A 22358-nucleotide genomic window follows, 5' to 3' on the forward strand; every position below is an offset into this window, starting at 1 on the left:
TGCTGGGTCATACGGTAGTTCTATTTTTATTTTTTTAAGGAACCTCCATACTGTTCTCCAGTTCATTGTTAGTGTGTAGGAATGGAAGAGATTTCTGTGCATTAATTTTGTATCCTGCTACTTTACAAAATTCATTGATTAACTCTAGTAGTTTTCTGATGGCATCCTTAGGATTTTCTATGTATAGTATCACGTCCTCTGTAAACAGTGACAGTTTTACTTCTTCTTTTCCAATTTGGATTCCTTTTATTTCTTTTACTGCTCTGGTTGCCATAGCTAAACTTGCAAAACTATGTTGAATGATAGCGGTGAGAGTAGGAACCCTTGTCTTATTCCTGATCTTAGAGGAAATTGTTTCAGTTTTTCACCATTGAGAATGATGTTGGCTGTGCGTTTGTCATATATGGATTTTGTTATGTTGAGGTAGGTTCCCTCTATGCCCACTTTCTGTAGAGTTTTTATCATAAATGGGTGTTGAGTTTTGCCAAAAGATTTTTCTGCATGTCTTGAGATTATCATTTGGTTTTTATTCTTCAGTTTGATAATATGGTGTATCACATTGATTGGTTTTTGTATATTGAAGAATCCTTGCATTCCTGTGATAAAGCCCACTTGATCATGGTGTATGATCCTTTTAATGTGCTGTTGGATTCTGTTTGCTAGTATTTTGTTGAGGATTTTTGCATCTATGTTCATCAGTGATATTGACCAGCAGTTTTCTTTGTTTGTGACAACTTTGTCTGGTTTTGGTATCAGGGTGATGGTGGCCTGGTGGAATGCATTTGGAATATTCCTCCCTCTTCTATATTTTGGAAGCATTTGAGAAGGTAGGTGTTAGCTCTTCTGTAAATGTTCGATAGAATTTCCCTGTGAAGCCATCTGGCCCTGGGCTTTTGTTTGTTGGAAGATTTTTTATCAGTTTCAATTTCAGTGCCTGTGATTGGTCTGTTCATATTATCTATTTCTTCCTGGTTCAGTCTTGGAAGGTTGTACTTTTCTAAGAATTTGTCCATTTCTTCCAGGTTGTCCATTTTATTGGCATAGAGTTGCTTGTAGTAGTCTGTCTGATCCTTTGTTTTTCTGCCATGTCAGTTGTTACTTCTCCTTTTTCATTTCTAATTCTGTTGATTTGAGTCTTCTCCCTTTTTCTCCTGATGAGTCTGGCTAACAATTTATCAATTTTGTTTATCTTCTCAAAGAACCAGCTTTTAGTTTTATTGATCTTTGCTATCATTTCCTTCATTTCTTTTTCATTTATTTCTGATCTGATCTTTATGATTTCTTTCCTTCTGCTAACTTTGGGGGTTTTTTGTTCTTCTTTCTCTAATTGCTTTAGGTGTAAGGTTAGGTTTTTTATTCAAGATTTTTCTTGTTGCTTGAGGTAGGATTGTATTGCTATAAACTTCCCTCTTAGAACTGCTTTTGCTGCATCCTGTAGGTTTTAGGTCATATATTCATTGTCATTTTTTTCTAGGTATTTTTTGATTTCCTCTTTGATTTCTTCAGTGATCTCTTGGTTGTTTAGTAATGTATATTTTAGCCTCCATGTGTTTGTTTTCTTTACAATTTTTTTTCCTGTAATCGATATCTAGTCTCATAGTATTGTAGTCAGAAAAGATGCTTGATATGTTTTCAATTTTCTTAAATTTACTGAGGCTTGATTTGTGACCCAAGATGTGATCTATCCTGGAGAATGTTCCATGTGCATTTGATAAGAAAGTGTATTCTGTTGTTTTTGGATGGGATATCCTATCAGTTAGGTCCATCTGGTCTAATGTGTCATTTAAAATTTGTTTTCCTTATTTATTTTCTGTTTGGGGGATCTGTCCATTGGTGTAAGTGGGGTGTCAAAGTCTCCTCCTATTTTTGTCTTATTGTCAATTTCTCCTTTTATGGCTGTTAGTATTTGCCTTATGTATTGAGGTGCTCCTATGTTGGGTGCATAAATATTTACAATTGTTATATCTTCTTCTTGGATCGATCCCAGTCTACATTCAAGGTTATTATCGATATGTATGTTCCTGTTACCATTTTCTTAATTGTTTTAGGTTTCTTTTTGTAGGTCTTTTCCTTCTCTTGTGTTTCCTGCCTAGAGAAGTTCCTTTAGCATTTGTTGTAAAGCTGGTTTGGTGGTGCTGAATTCTCTTAATTTTTGCTTGTCTCTAAAGCTTTTGATTTCTCTGTCAAATCTGAATGATATCCTTGCTGGGTAGAGTAATCTTGGTTGTAGTTTTTTCCCTTTCATCACTTTAAATATATCTTACCACTCCCTTCTTGCCTATAGAGTTTCTGCTTAAAGATCAGCTGTTAACATTATGGGGATTCCCTTGTATGTTATTTGTTTCTTTTCCCTTGCTGCTTTTAATATTTTTTTTTTCTGTTTAATTTTTGTTAGTTTGATTAATATCTGTCTCAGCATGTTTCTCCTTGGGTTTATCCTGTATGGGGCTCTCTGCTCCTACTGGACTAGATTGACTATTTCCTTTCCCATGTTGGGGAAGTTTTCAACTATAATCTCTTCAAATATTTTCTCAGACCCTTTCTTTTTTTCTTCTTTTTCTGGCACCCCTGTAAGTTGAACGTTGGTGCACTTAATGTCGTCCCGGAGGTCTCTGAGACTGTCCTCCATTCTTTTCATCCTTTTTTCTTTTTTCTGCTCTGCTGCAGTTATTTCCACCATTCTATCTTCCAGCTTACCTATCCGTTCTTCTGCCTCAGTTATTCTGCTATTGATTCCTTCTAGAATATTTTTCATTTCAGTTATTGTGTTGTTCATTACTGTTTGTTTGCTCTTTAGTTCTTCTTGGTCCTTGTTAAATGTTTCTAATATTTCCTCTATTCTATTATTGAGATTTTGGATCATGTTTACTATCATTACTCTGAATACTTTTTCAGGTAGTTGGCCTATTTACTCTTCATTTATTTGATCTTGTGGGTTTTTATCTTGCTCCTTTGCCTGCAAGATATTTCTCTGTCTTCTCATTTTGACTAATTTACACACTTGAGGTCTCCTTTCTTTAGGCTGCAGGGTTGTAGTTTCTCTTGCTTCTGTTCTCTGCCCCTGGTGGTGAGGTTGGAATATTGATCTTTGCTATCATTTCCTTCATTTTTTTTTCATTTCTTTCTGATCTGATCTTTATGATTTCTTTCCTTCTGCTAACTTTGGGGGTTTTTTGTTCTTCTTTTTCTAATTGCTTTAGGTGTAAGGTTAGGTTTTTTATTCAAGATTTTTCTTGTTGCTTGAGGTAGGATTGTATTGCTATAAACTTCCCTCTTAGAACTGCTTTTGCTGCATCCTGTAGGTTTTAGGTCATATATTCATTGTCATTTTTTTCTAGGTATTTTTTGATTTCCTCTTTGATTTCTTCAGTGATCTCTTGGTTGTTTAGTAATGTATATTTTAGCCTCCATGTGTTTGTTTTCTTTACAATTTTTTTTCCTGTAATCGATATCTAGTCTCATAGTATTGTAGTCAGAAAAGATGCTTGATATGTTTTCAATTTTCTTAAATTTACTGAGGCTTGATTTGTGACCCAAGATGTGATCTATCCTGGAGAATGTTCCATGTGCATTTGATAAGAAAGTGTATTCTGTTGTTTTTGGATGGGATATCCTATCAGTTAGGTCCATCTGGTCTAATGTGTCATTTAAAATTTGTTTTCCTTATTTATTTTCTGTTTGGGGGATCTGTCCATTGGTGTAAGTGGGGTGTCAAAGTCTCCTCCTATTTTTGTCTTATTGTCAATTTCTCCTTTTATGGCTGTTAGTATTTGCCTTATGTATTGAGGTTCTCCTATGTTGGGTGCACAGATATTTACAATTGTTATACCTTCTTCTTGGATTGATCCCTTGATCATTATATAGTGTCCTTCCTTGTCTCTTGTAGTAGTCTTTATTCTAGTCTATTTTGTCTGATATGAGTATTGTTCCTCCAGCTTTCTTTTGATTTCCATTTGCATGGAATATCTTTTTCCATCCCCTCACTTTCAGTCTGTATGTGTTCCTAGGTCTGAAGTGGGCCTCTTGTAGACAGCATATATACAGGTCTTGTTTTTGTATGCATTCAGCCAGTCTATGTCTTTTGGTTGGGGCATTTAATCTGTCTACATTCAAGGTTATTATCGATATGTATGTTCCTGTTACCATTTTCTTAATTGTTTTAGGTTTCTTTTTGTAGGTCTTTTCCTTCTCTTGTGTTTCCTGCCTAGAGAAGTTCCTTTAGCATTTGTTGTAAAGCTGGTTTGGTGGTGCTGAATTCTCTTAATTTTTGCTTGTCTCTAAAGCTTTTGATTTCTCTGTCAAATCTGAATGATATCCTTGCTGGGTAGAGTAATCTTGGTTGTAGTTTTTTCCCTTTCATCACTTTAAATATATCTTACCACTCCCTTCTTGCCTATAGAGTTTCTGCTTAAAGATCAGCTGTTAACATTATGGGGATTCCCTTGTATGTTATTTGTTTCTTTTCCCTTGCTGCTTTTAATATTTTTTTTTTCTGTTTAATTTTTGTTAGTTTGATTAATATCTGTCTCAGCATGTTTCTCCTTGGGTTTATCCTGTATGGGGCTCTCTGCTCCTACTGGACTAGATTGACTATTTCCTTTCCCATGTTGGGGAAGTTTTCAACTATAATCTCTTCAAATATTTTCTCAGACCCTTTCTTTTTTTCTTCTTTTTCTGGCACCCCTGTAAGTTGAACGTTGGTGCACTTAATGTCGTCCCGGAGGTCTCTGAGACTGTCCTCCATTCTTTTCATCCTTTTTTCTTTTTTCTGCTCTGCTGCAGTTATTTCCACCATTCTATCTTCCAGCTTACCTATCCGTTCTTCTGCCTCAGTTATTCTGCTATTGATTCCTTCTAGAATATTTTTCATTTCAGTTATTGTGTTGTTCATTACTGTTTGTTTGCTCTTTAGTTCTTCTTGGTCCTTGTTAAATGTTTCTAATATTTCCTCTATTCTATTATTGAGATTTTGGATCATGTTTACTATCATTACTCTGAATACTTTTTCAGGTAGTTGGCCTATTTACTCTTCATTTATTTGATCTTGTGGGTTTTTATCTTGCTCCTTTGCCTGCAAGATATTTCTCTGTCTTCTCATTTTGACTAATTTACACACTTGAGGTCTCCTTTCTTTAGGCTGCAGGGTTGTAGTTTCTCTTGCTTCTGTTCTCTGCCCCTGGTGGTGAGGTTGGTTCAGTGGCTTGTGTAGGCTTTCTGATGGAAGAGACTGGTGCCTGCATTCTAGTGGGTGGAGCTGAGTTTGTGCCCTCTGATAAGCAGAGCTGTGTCAGGTGGTATGTTTTGGGGTGTCTGTGAGCTTAGTATGACTTTAGGTAGTCTGTGTGCTATTGGATGGGTTTGTGTCCCTGTCTTGTTCGTTGTTTCGTGTAAGGCATCCAGTGCTGGGAGCTGCTGACAGTTGGGTGGAGCTCGGTCTTGGATTCAGATAGAAGCCTCTGTGAGAGCTTTTGGTGATTAATCTTCACTGGGGCTAGGAATTCTCTAGTGGCCCAGAGTCCTGGACTTGGTGCTCCCACCCCAGAACCTCAGGCCCAACTTCTGGTCGAGGAACCAAGACCCCAGAAGTCTCTCATCCCAGCAATAAAGGGGATTAAAAGGAAAGAAAAGACTAACAAAACCCTAGACAAATGGTAAAAAGTAAAATCAAGCAAACAAGAGCAAGGAAATACACATGCACACAAAAGAAATGAAAACAGAACCAAATAAGTAGAAATGCAAGAGAACAACCAGACAAGCAAAAGAACCCAAGAATGAAATCAAACAATTAAAAAGAAAACTGACAAAAACATAAAACCAAAAAAAAAACCAAAGCAGAGTGCCAAGTGGAGAATGAAGCAAAGAAAGCAAACCAACAAAAATGATAAGAAATCTAAAGAAAAACAGGAAAGAGTAAGGGGAAGGAAGACAGAACAACAGAAAAGCAACATAGAAATAGAAATTAAAATAATACAATAGAAAATATATTAAAGAAAAAGAAAAAAATAAAGAAAACCCCAAAGAAATGGTAAAAACAAAATCAAATAACGAAAATAAGGAAACACACACATAAGAGAAACAAAAACCAAACCAAATAAAACAGAAAGCATGAAAACAACCAGAGAAGTAGAAGAACTCAAAAACCAAATCAAACAATTAGATTAAAACTAACAAAAACACATAACCTAAAAACAAACCAAAGCAAAGTGCCAACTGAAGAATAAAGCAAGGAAATAGAACAAGCCAATAAACATGACTAAAGAAAAATAATAATAAAACAAATTAAAAAGGGAAAAAAACACAGGACAACAGAAAAGCAAAGTAGAAATGGAAAGATAAGAAAAATTAAAAATATATTAAAGAAGAAGAAAAAAATAAGGGAAAAGAACACAGAACAACAAAAAAGCAAAGTAAATATAGAAATATATCCAAAAACTTAAAAATATGGTACAAAACACGGAGGTCATAAAAGACTAAATACTAAAACAACAAACAAACAAATTAAAAAAAAGAAAAAAATACAAAGAAAGAAAAAATCTAGAACCAACAGAATGAATCAAAATATAATAAAATTAATAGTAATAATTATGTTTCCCTGGGGTCTCCACTGTAAGTGTCCTTGCACACAGCTGACCTCTGCCTCCCCAAGAGGCCCTCCTCCGCCTCTGGGCTGGTCTCTAGACCTGCTGTGGGCCCTGTGGGCATCACTAGACCCTGATCTGGCCCAATTCCTGCGTGTGCTTGCCCCCAAAGTCCACAGCTGCCAGAGCTAGACCGTTTTCATTTGTGGAAACACTCATTGTCTGCTCAGATATTCCATAGACGCAGGGTCTACCTATCTGATCATGAGGATTTAATCTGCAGCTTGTATAGCTGATGGAAAGTTTTTCGATCTTATTCCTTAGTCGCCCCATCCCTGGAGCTCCGCTTTGGTTTTATTCCCACCTCTGCGTGTGGTCCACCCACAGGAGTCTGGTCCTGAGGCTGCCTTAGAGCTCTCTTGGGTCTGTCTCAGTGAGGACAGGGAGCAGAGGTGGTTTGATGCTTGGATCACGGGAGCCCCTGAGGCACCAAATGTGCAGGGAAGCCGGTGGCCACAGGCGCAAGAGGTTTCGCCCAAGTGAGGGCCTTTTCTGGTGCCCGGCATAAAGCACGTGAGGGCAAGCCCTGGCCATGCTTTTTTTTTTTAATTGCCTTGCATCCGGCGCATGATGGCCAGCTATGAGGGTGCTTTTTTATTGCTCGGCAGCTGGCGCCAGTGTGTGGGGAGAGAGAGGTTACAATAGTTATTCCACCCCTTGCCTGTGACTCAGCAGTAGTGCCCTGCTTCCATGGCAGTCTGGTCTTCCTCCATAGACATTCCCTGATGTGGATTTCCTCCCTCCCATCCCCTCAGTCCATCTCCCCACAGCCAACAGTAGTTCTTGCTCCAGGCCTGTTGTCTAATCCCCACACTCCAGCTCCCAGCCCCCTTGCACACCTGTGAACACACATCCCAGTCTGGGGCACATAGGGCCATGGTACAGACCATCTGTATATTTCTCACTCTGTCCCATCTGCCACAGATTGGCTGCTTCACCCTCTTCCAAAAGCCTCAAATGCTTCCCTTCTGTCCCAATCAATTTCCCCTTCAGAGAGGGGGCTTCCCAGAATTCGGGAATCTCTTCTCTGCTTCAGTTCCCCTGGCCCTGGGTGCAGGTCCCATCCCGCTTCCTCTCCCCCTCCTTCTCTCTTCTTTTTTCCATCCTACCCAGTTATGCATGGATCTTTATAGTCCTTTCCAGTGTCCAAGGTCTTCTGCTAGTTTTCAGCCGGCGTTCTGTGAGAACTGTTGCATCTATAGGTGTATTCTTGATGCATCCATGGAGAGAGGTGAACTCCATGTCCTCCTCTCTTTCGCCATCTTGAATCTCTTATAGTTTATTTTATACATGCTAGTTTGTACCTCTTAATCTCCTACCCCTATGTTGCTCCTCCACCCTTTCCTCTCCCTACTGGTAACCACCAGTTTGTTCTCCATACCTGTCAGTCAGCTTCTTTTTTGTCATATTCACTAGTTTGTTGTATTTTTGTTGTATTCTTTAGATTCCACATATAAGTGATGTCATACAGTATTTGTCTTTCTCTGACTTATTTCATTTAGCATGATACCATCCAAGTCCATGCATGTTGCTGCAAATGGCAATATTCCATTTTTTATGGCTGAGTAATATTCCATTGTATATATATACCACATCTTTTTTATCCATTCATTTGTTGATGGGCACTTAAGTTGCTTTCATATCTTGGCAATTATAAATAATGCTGCTATGAACATTGGGGTGCAAGTATCCTTTCAAATTAGTGTTTTGTTGGGGGTTTTTTTCAGATATATACTCAGGAGTGGAATTGCTGGGTCATATGGTAGTTCTATTTTTAGTTTTTTGAGAGAAGTTCATACTGTTTTCCACAGTGGCTGCACCAATTTACATCCCCACCAACAGTGTACAAGGGTTCCCTTTTCTCCACATCTTTGCCAGAATTTGTTACTTGTGTTCTGTTTGTTGATAGCCATTCTGACAGTTTTGAGATGATACCTCACTGTGGTTTTGATTTGTATTACTACAATGATTAGCGATGTTGAGCATCTTTTTATGAGCCTATTGTACATTTGTGTTTCCTCTTTGGAAAAATGTCTATTCAGTTATTCTGCCCATTTTTTAATGGGGTTGTTTGTTTTTGATGGTGAGTTGTATGAGCTGTTTATATATGTTGGATATTAACCCCTTATCAGTCAAATCATTTGCACATATTTTCTCCTATTCAGGTGGTTGTCGTTTCATTTTGTTTATGGTTTCCTTTGCCATACAAAAGCTTTTAAGTTTAATTAGGTCCCATTTGTTTATTTTTGCTTTTATTTCCTTTGCTTTAGGAGACAGATCCAAAAAATATTGCTGTGATTTTTGTCCAAGAGTGTTCTGCCTATGTTTTCTCATGAGTTTTAGGGTTTCTGGTCTAACATTTAGGTCTTTAATCCATTTTGAGTTTATTTTTCTATATGGTGTTAGAGAATGTTCTAATTTAATTCTTTTAGATGTAGGTGTCCAGTTTTCCCGGCACCACTTATTGAAGAGAGTGTCTTTTCTCCATTTTATATTCTTGCCTCCTTTGTCATAGATTAACTGACCAAAGTGCATGGGTTTATTTCTGGGCTCTCTATTCTATTCCATTGATCTCTGTGTCTATTTTTGTGCCAGTACCATGCTGTTTTGATTATTGTAGATTTGTAGTATAGTCTAAACTCAGGGAGCATGATTCTTCCAGCTCTGTTCTTTCTCAAGATTGTTCTGGCTGTTTGGGGTCTTTTGTGTTTCCATACAAATTTTTAAAATATCTTCTAGTTCTGTGAAAAATGCCATTGGCATTTTGATAGGGATTGCATTGAATCTGTAGATTACCTTGGGTAATATGGTCCTTTTAACAATATTAATGCTTCTAACCCAAGAACATGGTATATCTTTCCATCTGTTTGTGTCATCATCAATTTCGTTCATCAGTGTTTTATAGTTTTCTGAGTACAGGTCTTTTTCTTCCTTAGGTAGGTTTTTTCCTAGGTTTTTTATTTTTTTTTTTTTTTTTTTTTTGGTATTTTATTCTTTTTGATGCTATGGTAAATCAGATTGTTTCCTTAATTTCTGTTTCTGATAGTTTCTTGTTAGTGTGTAGAAATGCAACATATTTTTGTATATTAATTTTCTTTATTTAAAAATTTTTTTCTCTGCCACCTCCCATTTTATCTTATTCTTTTTTGTAATTTATTTCATCTTTTATTTAATGTTGTGTTTCTCTTCTTTGATTTCTTGAAACTTAGATGCCACTTTATCTTTGAAATACAGTTGAAAGGATTGCTTCAGGCCATTTCCTACAACAATTCTTACTTTAATTTGTATTCGTCTGATTTTTGATTTTACATTCCCTTTTTATCATTTCTAAAAATATTTTTGCTTAAATTCTGTACAATATGGCTACTACTTACTACACATTTAAGTCTATATAATTCTATCTTGGCCTGCTATTGGACTTAGTAATTGTTAGCTGGTTCCCCTCATCTTCCTTCCTTGTTTGATTTTCCCTTTATAATTTGAGCTAGAAGACATGAAATCTCAGCTATTTGATTTGGTATGGAAAGAGGGAAACAGTGGTTGGGGACGTAAATGTAACTTTGAAAGGTGTCCACAGCTGGTTTGCAGGCATTTGTGAACCCAGACATTCTACTATGAAATATACTAGACCTTCTGCACTAGATTATGTCTTTTACTGAAGGGAAATGCCACTTAGATTTATTCCTATTATTCAAGAAGTGGAAGTAATATTGCAGGAAGCCAGATTATTGTTCAAGCCTTTGTGGCAAACAAGTTTTTTTGTTGCTGTGCAATTATTAACTTATTCAACAGAATGATTGAGTATAACTATATACAAGGGACTGTGCTATCATCAAGGAGCTTACATTTTCGTTGAGGACAGAGATAATTACCAAAATAATTATATAACATAAAATACTGTAGCCTGATAGAAGATGATAAATATAAAGAAGAAAAATAAAACAGGGAAGCAGGTTTGAAGATGTTATGGTAAGTGTACATTTGTCTCTGCTCAGTCAAATACGATCAATAACTCCAAAATAATTCCCAGTTTTCCATTACTTCTCTCTCCTCTACCTCTTGTCTGGTCTTCAAATTTAGAAGATCAGGTCATGGGGTAAAAGTAGTTGGTGTGACCACATGGTCCTTATTCAGTTGGAATAAGGACCATGTGGTCCTTATTCCATGCAGTCATTTTACCTTTCTATTATGAAAATGGACTTAAGGACTTATGTTCTTTGCTTTCCCTGTAGACTTCACGTGTGCCAAGTGAAGTGCCTTTTACCCACCACTTTTAATATACATTAAGGTGTACTACATGGATTTTTTAAATGTTCCTGGGTTCTGCATTCTATTCTGTTGATCCATATATCCATTCCAAGAAACTATTAATAATTCAATAGTTTGGCTTAATATCATGTTTGGGTTATGGTAGTATTATTATAAATTTTAATACATAGCATGGCATATATTAAAATCACAGTTGCTCTTTTAACAAAATTCTCTTGGCTACTCTAACACGCATTTATTCTTCTCAATGAACAGTAAAACTATCACTTCTAATTCCAAAAAACATTGGATTCTGATTGAAACAGTATAAAAGTTATGTATTAATTTGAGCAGGATTGACACTTTAAGGTTTCCAATTCAGGAACATGTGTCTTTTCCTTAATTCAAATTTTTGTTTTGTGTCCTGTGACAGCATCTTACAGTTTTAATACAGGTCCCATGCTTTTCTTCAATATATTCTTGAGTATTTTATAACTTTCATATATGTTGTGGTAGAATATCTTCTATTTTTCAAGTGGTAATTATTAGGAGTGGTAAATCTAGTGATTTTTATAAACTTATGTTCTTTCTAGCCATGTAACTAAATTATCTCAATACATTGATAGGTTATTAGTAATCCTTTGAGTTTTCTAGATATATAGTCATTTTATCTGAAAATAAAGTATTTCATTATTAATATAATGTTTGCTGTTGGGTTTTGATAAATAGTCTTTATATGTTTATCTCTTTATTTTACTTTGGGGTTTGTTAAAGTAATGATGACTCCTAATGTGGCTTGCAGGATCTTAGTTCCCTGACCAGGGATAGAACCTGTGCCCCCTGCAGTGGAAGCAGGTATTCCTGACCACTGGACCACCAGGGAATTCCTGACTGAGGAATTAACAAAAAGCCTTTACATTAGTTTCCTATTGCTGCTGTAACAAATTACACAAATTTAGTGTCTTAAAACAACATAAATTTATGATCTTACAATTCTGGAAGTCAAAAATCTGAAATGGGTCCCAATGGACTAAAATCAAGGTGTCAGCAGGACTTCATCCTTTTGGAGGCTCCAGGGGAAAATCCATATCCTGGCATTTTCCAGCTTTAGAGGCTGCCCAAATTCTTTGGTTCATAGTTCCCATCGATGTTCAAAGTGAACAACAGTCAAGTCTTTGTCAATGTGCCATTTCTCTTACTCTGAATCTTCTGCTTCCCTCTTTCCACAAGTACCCTTGTGATTCCATTAGGCCCACCACGGTAATCCAGGATACTCTTATGTGTAATGTCAGCTGATTAGGAACTTTAATTCCATCTGCAATTTTAATTTTCCTTTGATATCCAATGTAACATATTTATAGGTTCCTGAGATTATAACAGGGACATCTTTGAGGAGCTATTGTTCTGCCTTTCACAGCCTTTTTATCATCTACTGATAAAAATCATGTGATTTTTTTCCCCTTTGATCTGATATGATGAATTATTGTGGTATATATTCAATGTTTAACCATCCTTTTCTTAGAACAAGCTCTACTGAGACATAGTATAGGGTTCTGTTTTTAATTCTGCAGAATTCAACTTGCTGATGGCTTATTTAGAATTTTTAGCTATATAATCATAATTCAGTTTAATCTTTATTTCTAATATGATGTCTTTAAGGTTAAGGTTGCTTCATAAAATCTACAGGGAAGGTTTTGAGTTTTTCCTCTACTTTAAAATGGTATCAGAAATTTTTTGTTGATAAAGAAGATAAGACTTGGGCTGTGAAACTGGTATCAGAGCCAATTTTGGTAATTTATATTCTATCATAAAACTCTCCATTACCTGAATTATCAAATTTATTTCAGGAGAGTTGCACTTAATGTTTTTTTCTTATTCTTCTAATTATTTTAGTATATGTAATTATATCTCCTTTATGATACATCGTATGATACATTTTTCTCCTTTTATTTATGGTTTACTTGACCTTTTCTTTATTATTAATGTCTTAACTAAATGCTTATTTAGCTCATTTGCTTTCCGTCTTTTTCCACAACAAAATTATATACTCCTATGTGTATATTTTTTATATTTGACTGCATTCCATGTTTTTTTAAATATTTATTTATTTATTGGCTGTGTCATGTCTTAGTTACGGCATGCAGGATTTTTCACTGTGGCGCGTGGGCTCTTTGCTTCTTTGTGGTGCATGGGCTTCTCTCTAGTTGTGGCATGTGGGCTCCAGAGCACTTGGGCTCTGTAGTTGCAGCATGCAGGCTGTCTAGTTGTGGTATGTGGGCTTAGTTGCCCTGTGGCATTAGTTCCCCGACAAGGGATGGAATGCAGCGTCCCCTGCATTGCAAGATGCATTCTCAACCACTGGGCCACCAGGGAAGTCCCCATGGGTTTTGATTTGAAGTGTTGTCTTCTTTTTGTTAATGTCTAGACAATTAATAACTTTTACATTGATTTCCTCTTTGATCAAGAACTTAATTAGAAAAGTGTGATGTGCCAAGTTAATTAGTTAATTTTGATATTTTTAATGATATGATATTTAAGAATATAGTAAGCTTTCATTTTTTAACAACTTATTAAAGATCCCTTGTATATATTTTATTTTTTAAATTCTCTATATCTGTGCTTATTAATTATCCTATTTACATACAAAATTTGAAAGAAATATATGGGTATTCCCACTTTGTGTTTTTATCAAGTTTTTCTTTTTTGAGGATTTTTCTGTTTTAATTATTTGACTATTATATTGTTTGCTATTAAAGGCATATACTTATATCATCTTTAAGGGCAGAGTACCTTTTATCCTTTCTTAATATCCCTACTTTGTCTCATTTTAATATCTTTGGACTTGAATTCTGTTTTATCTGTTATTACATTTTTACTTCTGCTTGCCACATTTTGTATTTTCCTGGTTCACCTTTCTCATCTTTTAATTTTCAGCTTATTTTCCTATGTTTTTATTGTGTTTCTTGTAAAAACTACAAACAGAATTTTGTAACCCAAGCTGACCTTCTTTGATGGTTTTAGGTGATGAAATTTAGTCCATTTAGTCCATTAATATTTGTTGATATAATCAATATATAAAATTTTTATTTCTTCCAACACATTTTCTGTTCAGTGTGTGTGATACTTCCTCATTATTACCTCTTTTCCCTTTTCTTACTTTGCTGGCTTGGTCATATTTCTTTTCATTTCACTTTCCCCATTCAGTCCTCCTTGTTAAATTGGAAGTTTTACTCTGCTTTTCCATTTTGCTAGTGCTTACATTCCCATCCTGATGTCATAATTAAATCTATATTTCTCTTTTATTATATCAGAATTAAACAGTAACTATGACCGATCATTTCACCAATTATTTTATTAACACATACTAAAGAAGTTCAGAAACTGTTTTCCCTCTCCTCTCCAGTTTTTTGCTAAAATAGTTCAGAATTTTTATTATTAGGCTATATTTAAGCTGTCATTTCTAATATGTCTAATATGTCTCTTCTCTCTCAAGAACCTTTCTTAACACTTGTCTGATAAATTCCTACTCATAGGAACATCATGCATTCAGATTCAGTCATATATACTGTAAGAATAATTATGCAATACTTTATCCTTTCTTTGCATGTCGTTTGAATGTCATATTCTTTCAGTTTTTCCAGGAAACTTCTAGCTTGAATTTAGGGTCCTCCATTCCCTTGTATAATTCTGTAGGTTTTCTGATTTTCTATGTGTCCCTTAACAATATTCTTGTTTGTTTCGACTTTGAAGGCTACTACATACAGTTTAGCTATAAACATTCTTGCACATGTCTCCTGGTGTTCATGTGCAAGAGCTTCTGTAGTTAAGGTATGCCCTGATTATAATATATGTTCATCTTGGCTTTACTAGATAATGCCAAATTGTTTTCAAAGTAGTTTTACCAGTTCACACCCCATATCAACTCTGTATGAAAGTTCCTTTTTGTGTGTCTTTGCCATTCTGGATAGGTTGTATTTCATGGTGGTTTTAATTTGCATTTCTCTCGTTACTAATGAGATCAATTGTATTTTTCTTGCCTATTTCTATTTTTCTTCCTCTATAAAATGTCTATTCATGTCTTTTCTTTCTGATTTATAGGAATTCTTTGTGTATTCTGGGTATATATGTTACAAATATCTAATTATAGGATGAGAAAGAACAGCCTATGTGATAAAGTGGTATTTGGGCATAAACTGAAGTGAAATGAAGAACAAATCTTGCAAATATTTAGGGAAAGATAATTTCAGGCTTCTGAAACAGGGTAAAGACCTGAGGTAGGAACATATTCAACAAGTTCCAAGAACATGGGCATCAGTATGGATGGAGCTGGGGAGACTGTAAGAGAGACTGTCTGTGCAAGATTATGTTGGGCCTTGTAGAGCTTGATAAAGAATTTGGACTTCATTCTAAGTAGGCTGACTGGTCACTGAGAGTCTTGAGCCAGGAGTAAAATAATCTGTAGTTTTTAAAGTCTCACTCAGCTGGGTAGTGAATAGACTGTGGAAGTACAAGGATGAAAGCTGGGAAATCAGCCAGCACATGTAGCAATAATACAGCTCTGGGGCTTCCCTGGTGGCACAGTGGTTGAGAGTCCGCCTGCCGATGCAGGGGACACGGGTTCGTGCCCCGGGCCGGGAAGATCCCACATGCCGTGGAGTGGCTGGGCCCCTGAGCCATGGCCATTGAGCCTGCGCGTCCGGAGCCTGTGCTCCGCAACGGGAGAGGCCACGACAGTGAGAGGCCCGCGTACCGCAAAAAAAAAATAAAATAAAATAATACAGCTCTGATGATGGTGGCTTAAATTATGGTGGAAGAGTGGAAATGGGGAGAAATGATTGGATTGGGGTTATAATTTCATGGCATCCACCAGGATTTGCTGATGAATTGGATATGAAATGAGAGAATAAGTGAAGTATCAAGGATGACAGCAGAGTTTTTGTCCAGATCAAGTGTGTAAATGGAGTTAAAAAATGGAAGCTGCAGTTCTGGGACAAGTGTATCAAAGTTTTGTTTTGAACATATTAAGTTTTGGGGGGTGTTATTAGACATACAAGTGGAGATACTGAATAGACAATTAGATAGTTAAGTCTAGAGTTCCCAGAAAAAGTTGAGGCAGGAGTTATAAATTTGTAATCATTCCATATCTATGTGACATTAAAGATATAAGAGTAGATGCTAACACCTATAAAGAGAGTGTAGCTATCTAAGAGAAGTCTGAGGACTGAGCTCTGGAACTCCAAGACTTAGAAGTCAAGAAGATGTAAAAAGCAAGCCCGAGAGACTAAAGGAGTGGCCACAAGAGTGAGTTATGTGGAAGCCAAGAGAATAGATGAAGGAAATGATGAACTGTGTCAAGTACCACTGATGGTTTGATTAAGATAAGTACTGAGTATTGTCCATTGTATTTTGACCAGTGGAAATCATTGGTGCCCTTGCCAAGAACAATTTTATTGGAGTAGGGAGTAGTAGAAAAACCTGACTGGAATGGGTTCAAGGGAGAATGGGAGGAGAGGAAATAGAGAGAGTAATTTCTCTTCATGGGATGGATTGTGCATAAGAGGGACTATCATGCAGACAAGAGGGCAGACGATTTCAGAGAAAAGTCATTGAGTAGGTGAGAAGGAATAAGATTTAGTGTTGAAATGGTAAGAGCATACGCAGTTCATTCATTGTAACAGGAGGGAAGCAGAGTATAGGGTTACCAATATTATACATTGATTACAAAGAAAATGTTCTCCAGATGGATCTCCTCTTTTCCTAAGCCTCAAAAAATCAGTTCCTCTGCATCTGATTCCATCCTCAAAATGATGTCCATCAGATTGAATGAAAGACAACTATTAAGTCCTTCTCCCCATCTTCTTTCTTATACCCCCATGCCCATCCCTAGCATTTGAACCTGTCTTCCCTCCTTACCACAAAACAATGAAAGCTTCTGAAGATAGATGCAGTCGGGTAGGAGAATAGTGGGTGGGAGGTGGTTACTGGGCCCACACACCTAGTTTCTACTTAGGTTACCAAACCACCAGGTACTGTTATTTTTCAGAAGTACATGAGTAACATTGCAATACAGAGTCATTCTAAATTTTTACTGAATTCTGAGTACTTTTTGCCATTATCTAGTTAATCAATCAACAATTATATAAAATTCTATAGATTTGTTTGTTATATTATTTAATAGTGATTTTTATACATGAAGACTAGGAATCATTTCTCTGAAAGACTACCTTATATAAAATCCAGCAAATCAAAAAAAAAAATCACATTGCTGTTCACATTATCTTTTTAGTACTCTTCCTGTGATATTCCTTTTTCAAGATCTAGGTTAAGTCAAAATAATAACTTCAATAGCTGAACAAATATTTATTACTAGTCCACTGTATGATAGATGGTTTGGAAAGCTTCAGATCTACATTGGTAAATAAAAGAGACCTGGCCCCTATCCTCATGGGTCAATTAGCCTAGCAGAGGAGGAGGCTGTGTGCTCTGAAGGAAACAAATGCAGCAATAGAGAATAACTGCAGAAAGACATAATAATGTATTCTTTCATTCATTCAGCAGAGATTTATTGAGGCACTGCCGGACACTGGAGAGAATATACAAAGCTGACAAAGAGGTGGTATCTTCTCTGACGATCACTGTCAAGAACAGGGGAACTTTTTCATTAACCCTCTTCTTCTCTTAACATTATCTTCCCTTGGGGACTCTGATTTGTATCTACAAATGTGTATGTGGTTACAAAAATTATATATCTAAATTTTAATCTAATTTCATCCTCTTTGGGGCTCTGGACCTTAACTTAAAGTTGCCAGTTGTGGTAGAATTAAAGGAAAACAATACTTTTTATATTTTACTCTATGATGAAACAAAGGCAATTTAAAATTAAGGTTGGTGCAGATGTACATGTGTCTTTACAGTTCCTATTTTATATAATGTCAAGAGGAGCTAAGGTTAACTGTATTTTTAATAACAGCTAGTTATTTTATTTAACTTGCTAGGAGAAAAATCAGTGACTGCGTTGCTTGACAATGGAACTAATGAGGTCCAAATCATAGGCTTGATCTCAGATGCAAACCTCATAGAGAAAAATATTCTAAAGTAGTGTTTTCCAAACTGTTAATCTCATGAGATACTAGCAGGTTTTTCATCAAGTGAAAAAGACAGATATACTTGGGAAACACTATATATTAATATTATTCTCTTAGAGATCCATAATCCATACAACGTATTGAAGGTTCTGAGATACAGTACTAAGTAAGGTAAGGATATCACTTTAACTTTTCTAATACAGCATTGCTTAAACATATTTGACCATAGAAGCCTTTGTCGTTTGTTTGTTTGCTTGGGTTTTGGAGGGAGGAGAAAATAGGTGATTAGGAACACTTTTTAATATCAGAAAATGCAAACTAAATGAAGTTATAGTTTCCCTTCCTCTCTCAATTCTTTCTGAAGTCACAGCTAACATTAGTGAGTGTCTGCTATATGCCAAGCACCACATACTTTTACACATTATTTTACCTAGGCTAATGGTGATATTGTGAGGTAAATGCCCTGTTTAATAGGTGAGTAAACTGATACTTAGATAAATAAAATAATCCACCCCAGATATAATGCTTCTAAATGATAGGATTCACACCCAGATATGACCAACCCAAAGTTCATTTTTCCCACATGCCACATGTTCATAAACTGTAGATAAATGGAAGAGTTATTACATCTCTTAAGATTTATTTTGGGAAGACCAAACATATTCATTGTAGGGGGTGGAGGGTAGAGGTGGCAAGATTGTAACAATTTAGCACTTTAGGAAAACATCTCTTAATAATACTTTACACTTATTCAATTCTTTAAGTTAATTCTCCTGGTGTGCAAAGTTCTCCCTTGACATACACTGCTTGATTAGCTCCAGAAAAGTCATTAGCCTGCAGATTTAGAGAAATAAAGCCTATGTGAAGGGGCAGCAGTGTGGTCTAGTGGAAAGACCATAGTCTTTCCCTGACTGTTCTATTTAATGTCCTGTTCCCTCAAGTCACTCTCTGTTACATTACACGTTTCACTCATAGTGCATACTATTGTGTGGTATTATCTTACTCTTTATTTGTTTGTGGGCCCTCTCTGTCTTCCCACCAGAATATAAGTCCCATGAAAGCAGATACCTTGTTTGATTATTCAGAGCTGTAGTTTCAGGACCTTAAACGGTGCCTGGTACATGAAACCACTCAATCAGTGTTTTATGAGTAAGTAAAAGAAAGAATAAAATAGATTAACCCTTGATTAATATCTCTGCTTTGGCATTTATTATCTCTATAAACTTGGCCAATTACTTAGCTTCTATAAACCTATTCCTCATCTTTAAAATGGAAATGCTAGTGTTTATTTCAAACCCTTGAGCTGCAAGTTAAATTACATAAGATAGATATGTAAATGATCTAGTTCAATTGTAATTCATCCTTCAACTTTGCTTTTATCACATGTCCCCCCTTTTTATCATTGAGACTCATGAAAAGACTGGATCACAAGCAGAAATGTGAACATTTCTATATTAATTCAAACTGCATTATATATAATCAGTATGTTAGGAAATTGGAATTGATTTTTGGTGTAAGACTTTTTACACTGAACAAAATGTAAAACATTTGCATTAGTTTTCAGTAAGATTCCATGGTTTCATAGTGTAATCAAATCCTGATAAAACCAGAACTGAAAGGGCATAAAAAAGAGAAAAGGGGTTAAAGTAAATGAAAAAGAAAACCATTTTGGTTATTATTGGGGAGGGAAGGGGCTGATAGGATGTATGTCTTATTTTCTGCTAACCACAGTATTTTAGGATTGGAAGGAATCAACCTTTGTGTTCTTTCCCACAATCTCTTGCCTAGACCTCTTTTCCAGAATCCCACCAAATGACCATGAAGTCCCTGCCTGAAACACCAGAGAGATTGTGTGAGAAAAAGTTTGGACTTCAGAGTCCACATAACCCAAGCTCTATCACTCTAACATTGGGCATGCCATCTTCTTGACTCTTCATTTTCCCAATTTACAAATGGAATTAATAATACCTACTTGTTGTGAGGCATAAATGATACATATATAAAATTCCTGGCATATAGTAGATACTCCACAAATATTACTTCCCTTCCCTCTGGTAACTCATTCCTTCCCCAGGAAACTTGTTTGAAACATCTCCTTAAACATTTCTGGATGCTTTCTATATATTGACCCCATGGCATTTGTTTCTCTGTCACCTATCCATTCTAACACAACTTTGGAGGGGGGTGGTTTATAGAACAAGTGTAATCCTTTTTCTTTATGACAATACTTGAGCTCAGAAATCACAAAGGCAAATGCTTGCAGAGACCAGGCAGGTAACTTAATTGGGCAGAGTGACCTGATTTAAGAAAATTGACCAATGGCCTACTACCAGTTTGTGGTAGGAAGTGGGATGTGTTGGAGTGTCTGTGCCCCATTCAAAAGCAGCAGCTGTAGCTTGGCTTTAACAGATTGTCGCCACCCAGCTAATTCAGAGATGCTTTCATAACTCTGGAAAGAACTGTGTGAGCCAAACAAAACATGTCTATGAGCCAGAAAAAGGATTAGATACAGCAAACTGCAGCCTCTGCTCAGATGATTGCAAACCATTATCAAGCCTTCCTTAGCCTTTTTTCCTGGCTTAAACAGCACAGACACTTGATACTGTTAAGTAGCCCATGCCTGTCATAGAGCAGGTGGGAGCTGTAGTCCAGCCTGCCCTCTGATCACCCCAAGGCACCTGGAAACCAGCAGTGGCCCAGTTTTACATCTTGGTCTCCTTCAACCAGTCCTCATGAGGCAGATTTCTACTCATCTCCCTGTGTCAGACTGTTTTTCTTCCTAACACACGACAATTCAGCAAAATAGAAATTCTAGAAATTGTCCAGAAATACCAATGTGGCCTGACCAGCACAAGATGTAGACTCTCTCCTTCCTTAATTTAGAAATTAGATTCTTAACTTTGGGTCCTTATATCTCATAATAGTCCATGTATTGATTTCAAGGAATTTCAAATGATCATGAGTCCGCTGAAATGGTGCACAAGATTTTGTGGGGTTTGCATATGTATATGCATATCTTTTAACATATTCTTAAAAGAATAAAACTCAAAAGGAGATTCAACATCTACTAAACACTATGTTTTAATTATGTAGTCTGTAGCATTAACTTTGGGAAGGCAGTCCTGTCAGAATATTGACCAACACTGAGCTTGGTTTCTGCTAAAAGCCATTTGTCTTTTCTACATGTTACTGCGAAGCTCCATAACCTTGCATGGGATACTGGTGTAATTACCCACACCCATCAGCCCAGTGAACGCTGGTGTAATTAATTCTTTAATCCAAGTCTGAGACCTAACATTTTTACTTATTGTATCTCATTTTATCAGATAGATGCCAAAGCCTATAATGCTATAATTTTAAGAAAAATCATTCTCTGCTGGAATATTTAGTTTCTATGTATTTATATTACCTTCCTTTCTTTTTTTTTTTTTTTTTTTCTTCTCTGTAGGTCGAAAGTTTAAAAAGTTCAATAAAGTTAGAGTTATGAGAGCACTAGATGCCGTTGCTCTCTCACAGCCGGTGGGCATTCCAAATGAAAGCCAAGCCCTAAGCCAGAGAATCACTTTTTCACCAAATCAAGACTTACAGTTGGTCCCCCCACTGATCAACTTGCTCATGAGCATTGAACCAGATGTGGTCTATGCAGGACACGACAACACCAAACCTGATACCTCCAGTTCTTTGCTGACAAGTCTGAATCAGCTAGGCGAGAGACAACTTCTTTCAGTAGTCAAGTGGTCTAAGTTACTGCCAGGTAATAATTATTTGTATATAATAGCATGTAATAAAAACTTTACTATGGCTTTTTACCAGTGGGTGGTTAAATAAAACAGTCTGTGCAATAAATTAAATATAGTGTAAACAGGGTGTTTTAGTATGTGTTTCAGCAGTTCAAAATATTTATCTAGGACTCTATATTATATGTTACTTGTCTAGGACCCTACTGTGTGCTCTGGAAATACAAAAGACATAGATAACATTTTGAGTCTTGTTGATGAATCAAGACTTACATAATGAAATAGTTACGGATTAGCATAAATCAATATGTTAAACCATAGATAATATAGTAGTTCAGAAAAAAGACAAACTGACCATCTTCTTAGAAATGTCTAGTTCATTCCAAATCCTAATTTAACCAACCTCACATGGTTGAAAATAAAACTGAATGTACCTATTCATATAACAAATCAAAATAGTATTGAGTATAGCAGAGTATCTAAAGTCAATTAAGAAATAACATTCCTAAACATAAACAAATAATTTGGACATAGAGAAACCTCCAGTCACTATTTTCTCGAATTAATACCTACACAGTGAGAATTTGGCTTATATCATCATGAAAGGATTTCAGTCACTTTATTTATAAGCTACGTTTGCTCCTCAGCAC

The 22358-nt window shown here is 36.2% G+C and overlaps 1 protein-coding gene across 1 annotated transcript in view; it reads left to right on the forward strand.

The window, feature by feature from the left end:
• The window catches only part of PGR (progesterone receptor), a 99239-nt gene that overhangs the window by 49577 nt on the left and 27304 nt on the right, over positions 1–22358 (forward strand). Inside the window, exon 5 of the mRNA XM_024760349.1 lies at positions 21420–21725. Within this exon, the coding sequence (XP_024616117.1) occupies positions 21420–21725 (306 nt within the window). The remainder of the gene's footprint in view (positions 1–21419; positions 21726–22358) is intronic.

The sequence above is a fragment of the Neophocaena asiaeorientalis genome, unplaced genomic scaffold (genome assembly GCF_003031525.2).
Source record: "Neophocaena asiaeorientalis asiaeorientalis breed wild unplaced genomic scaffold, Neophocaena_asiaeorientalis_V1.1 scaffold601, whole genome shotgun sequence".
Classification (NCBI taxonomy): Eukaryota; Metazoa; Chordata; class Mammalia; order Artiodactyla; family Phocoenidae; genus Neophocaena; species Neophocaena asiaeorientalis.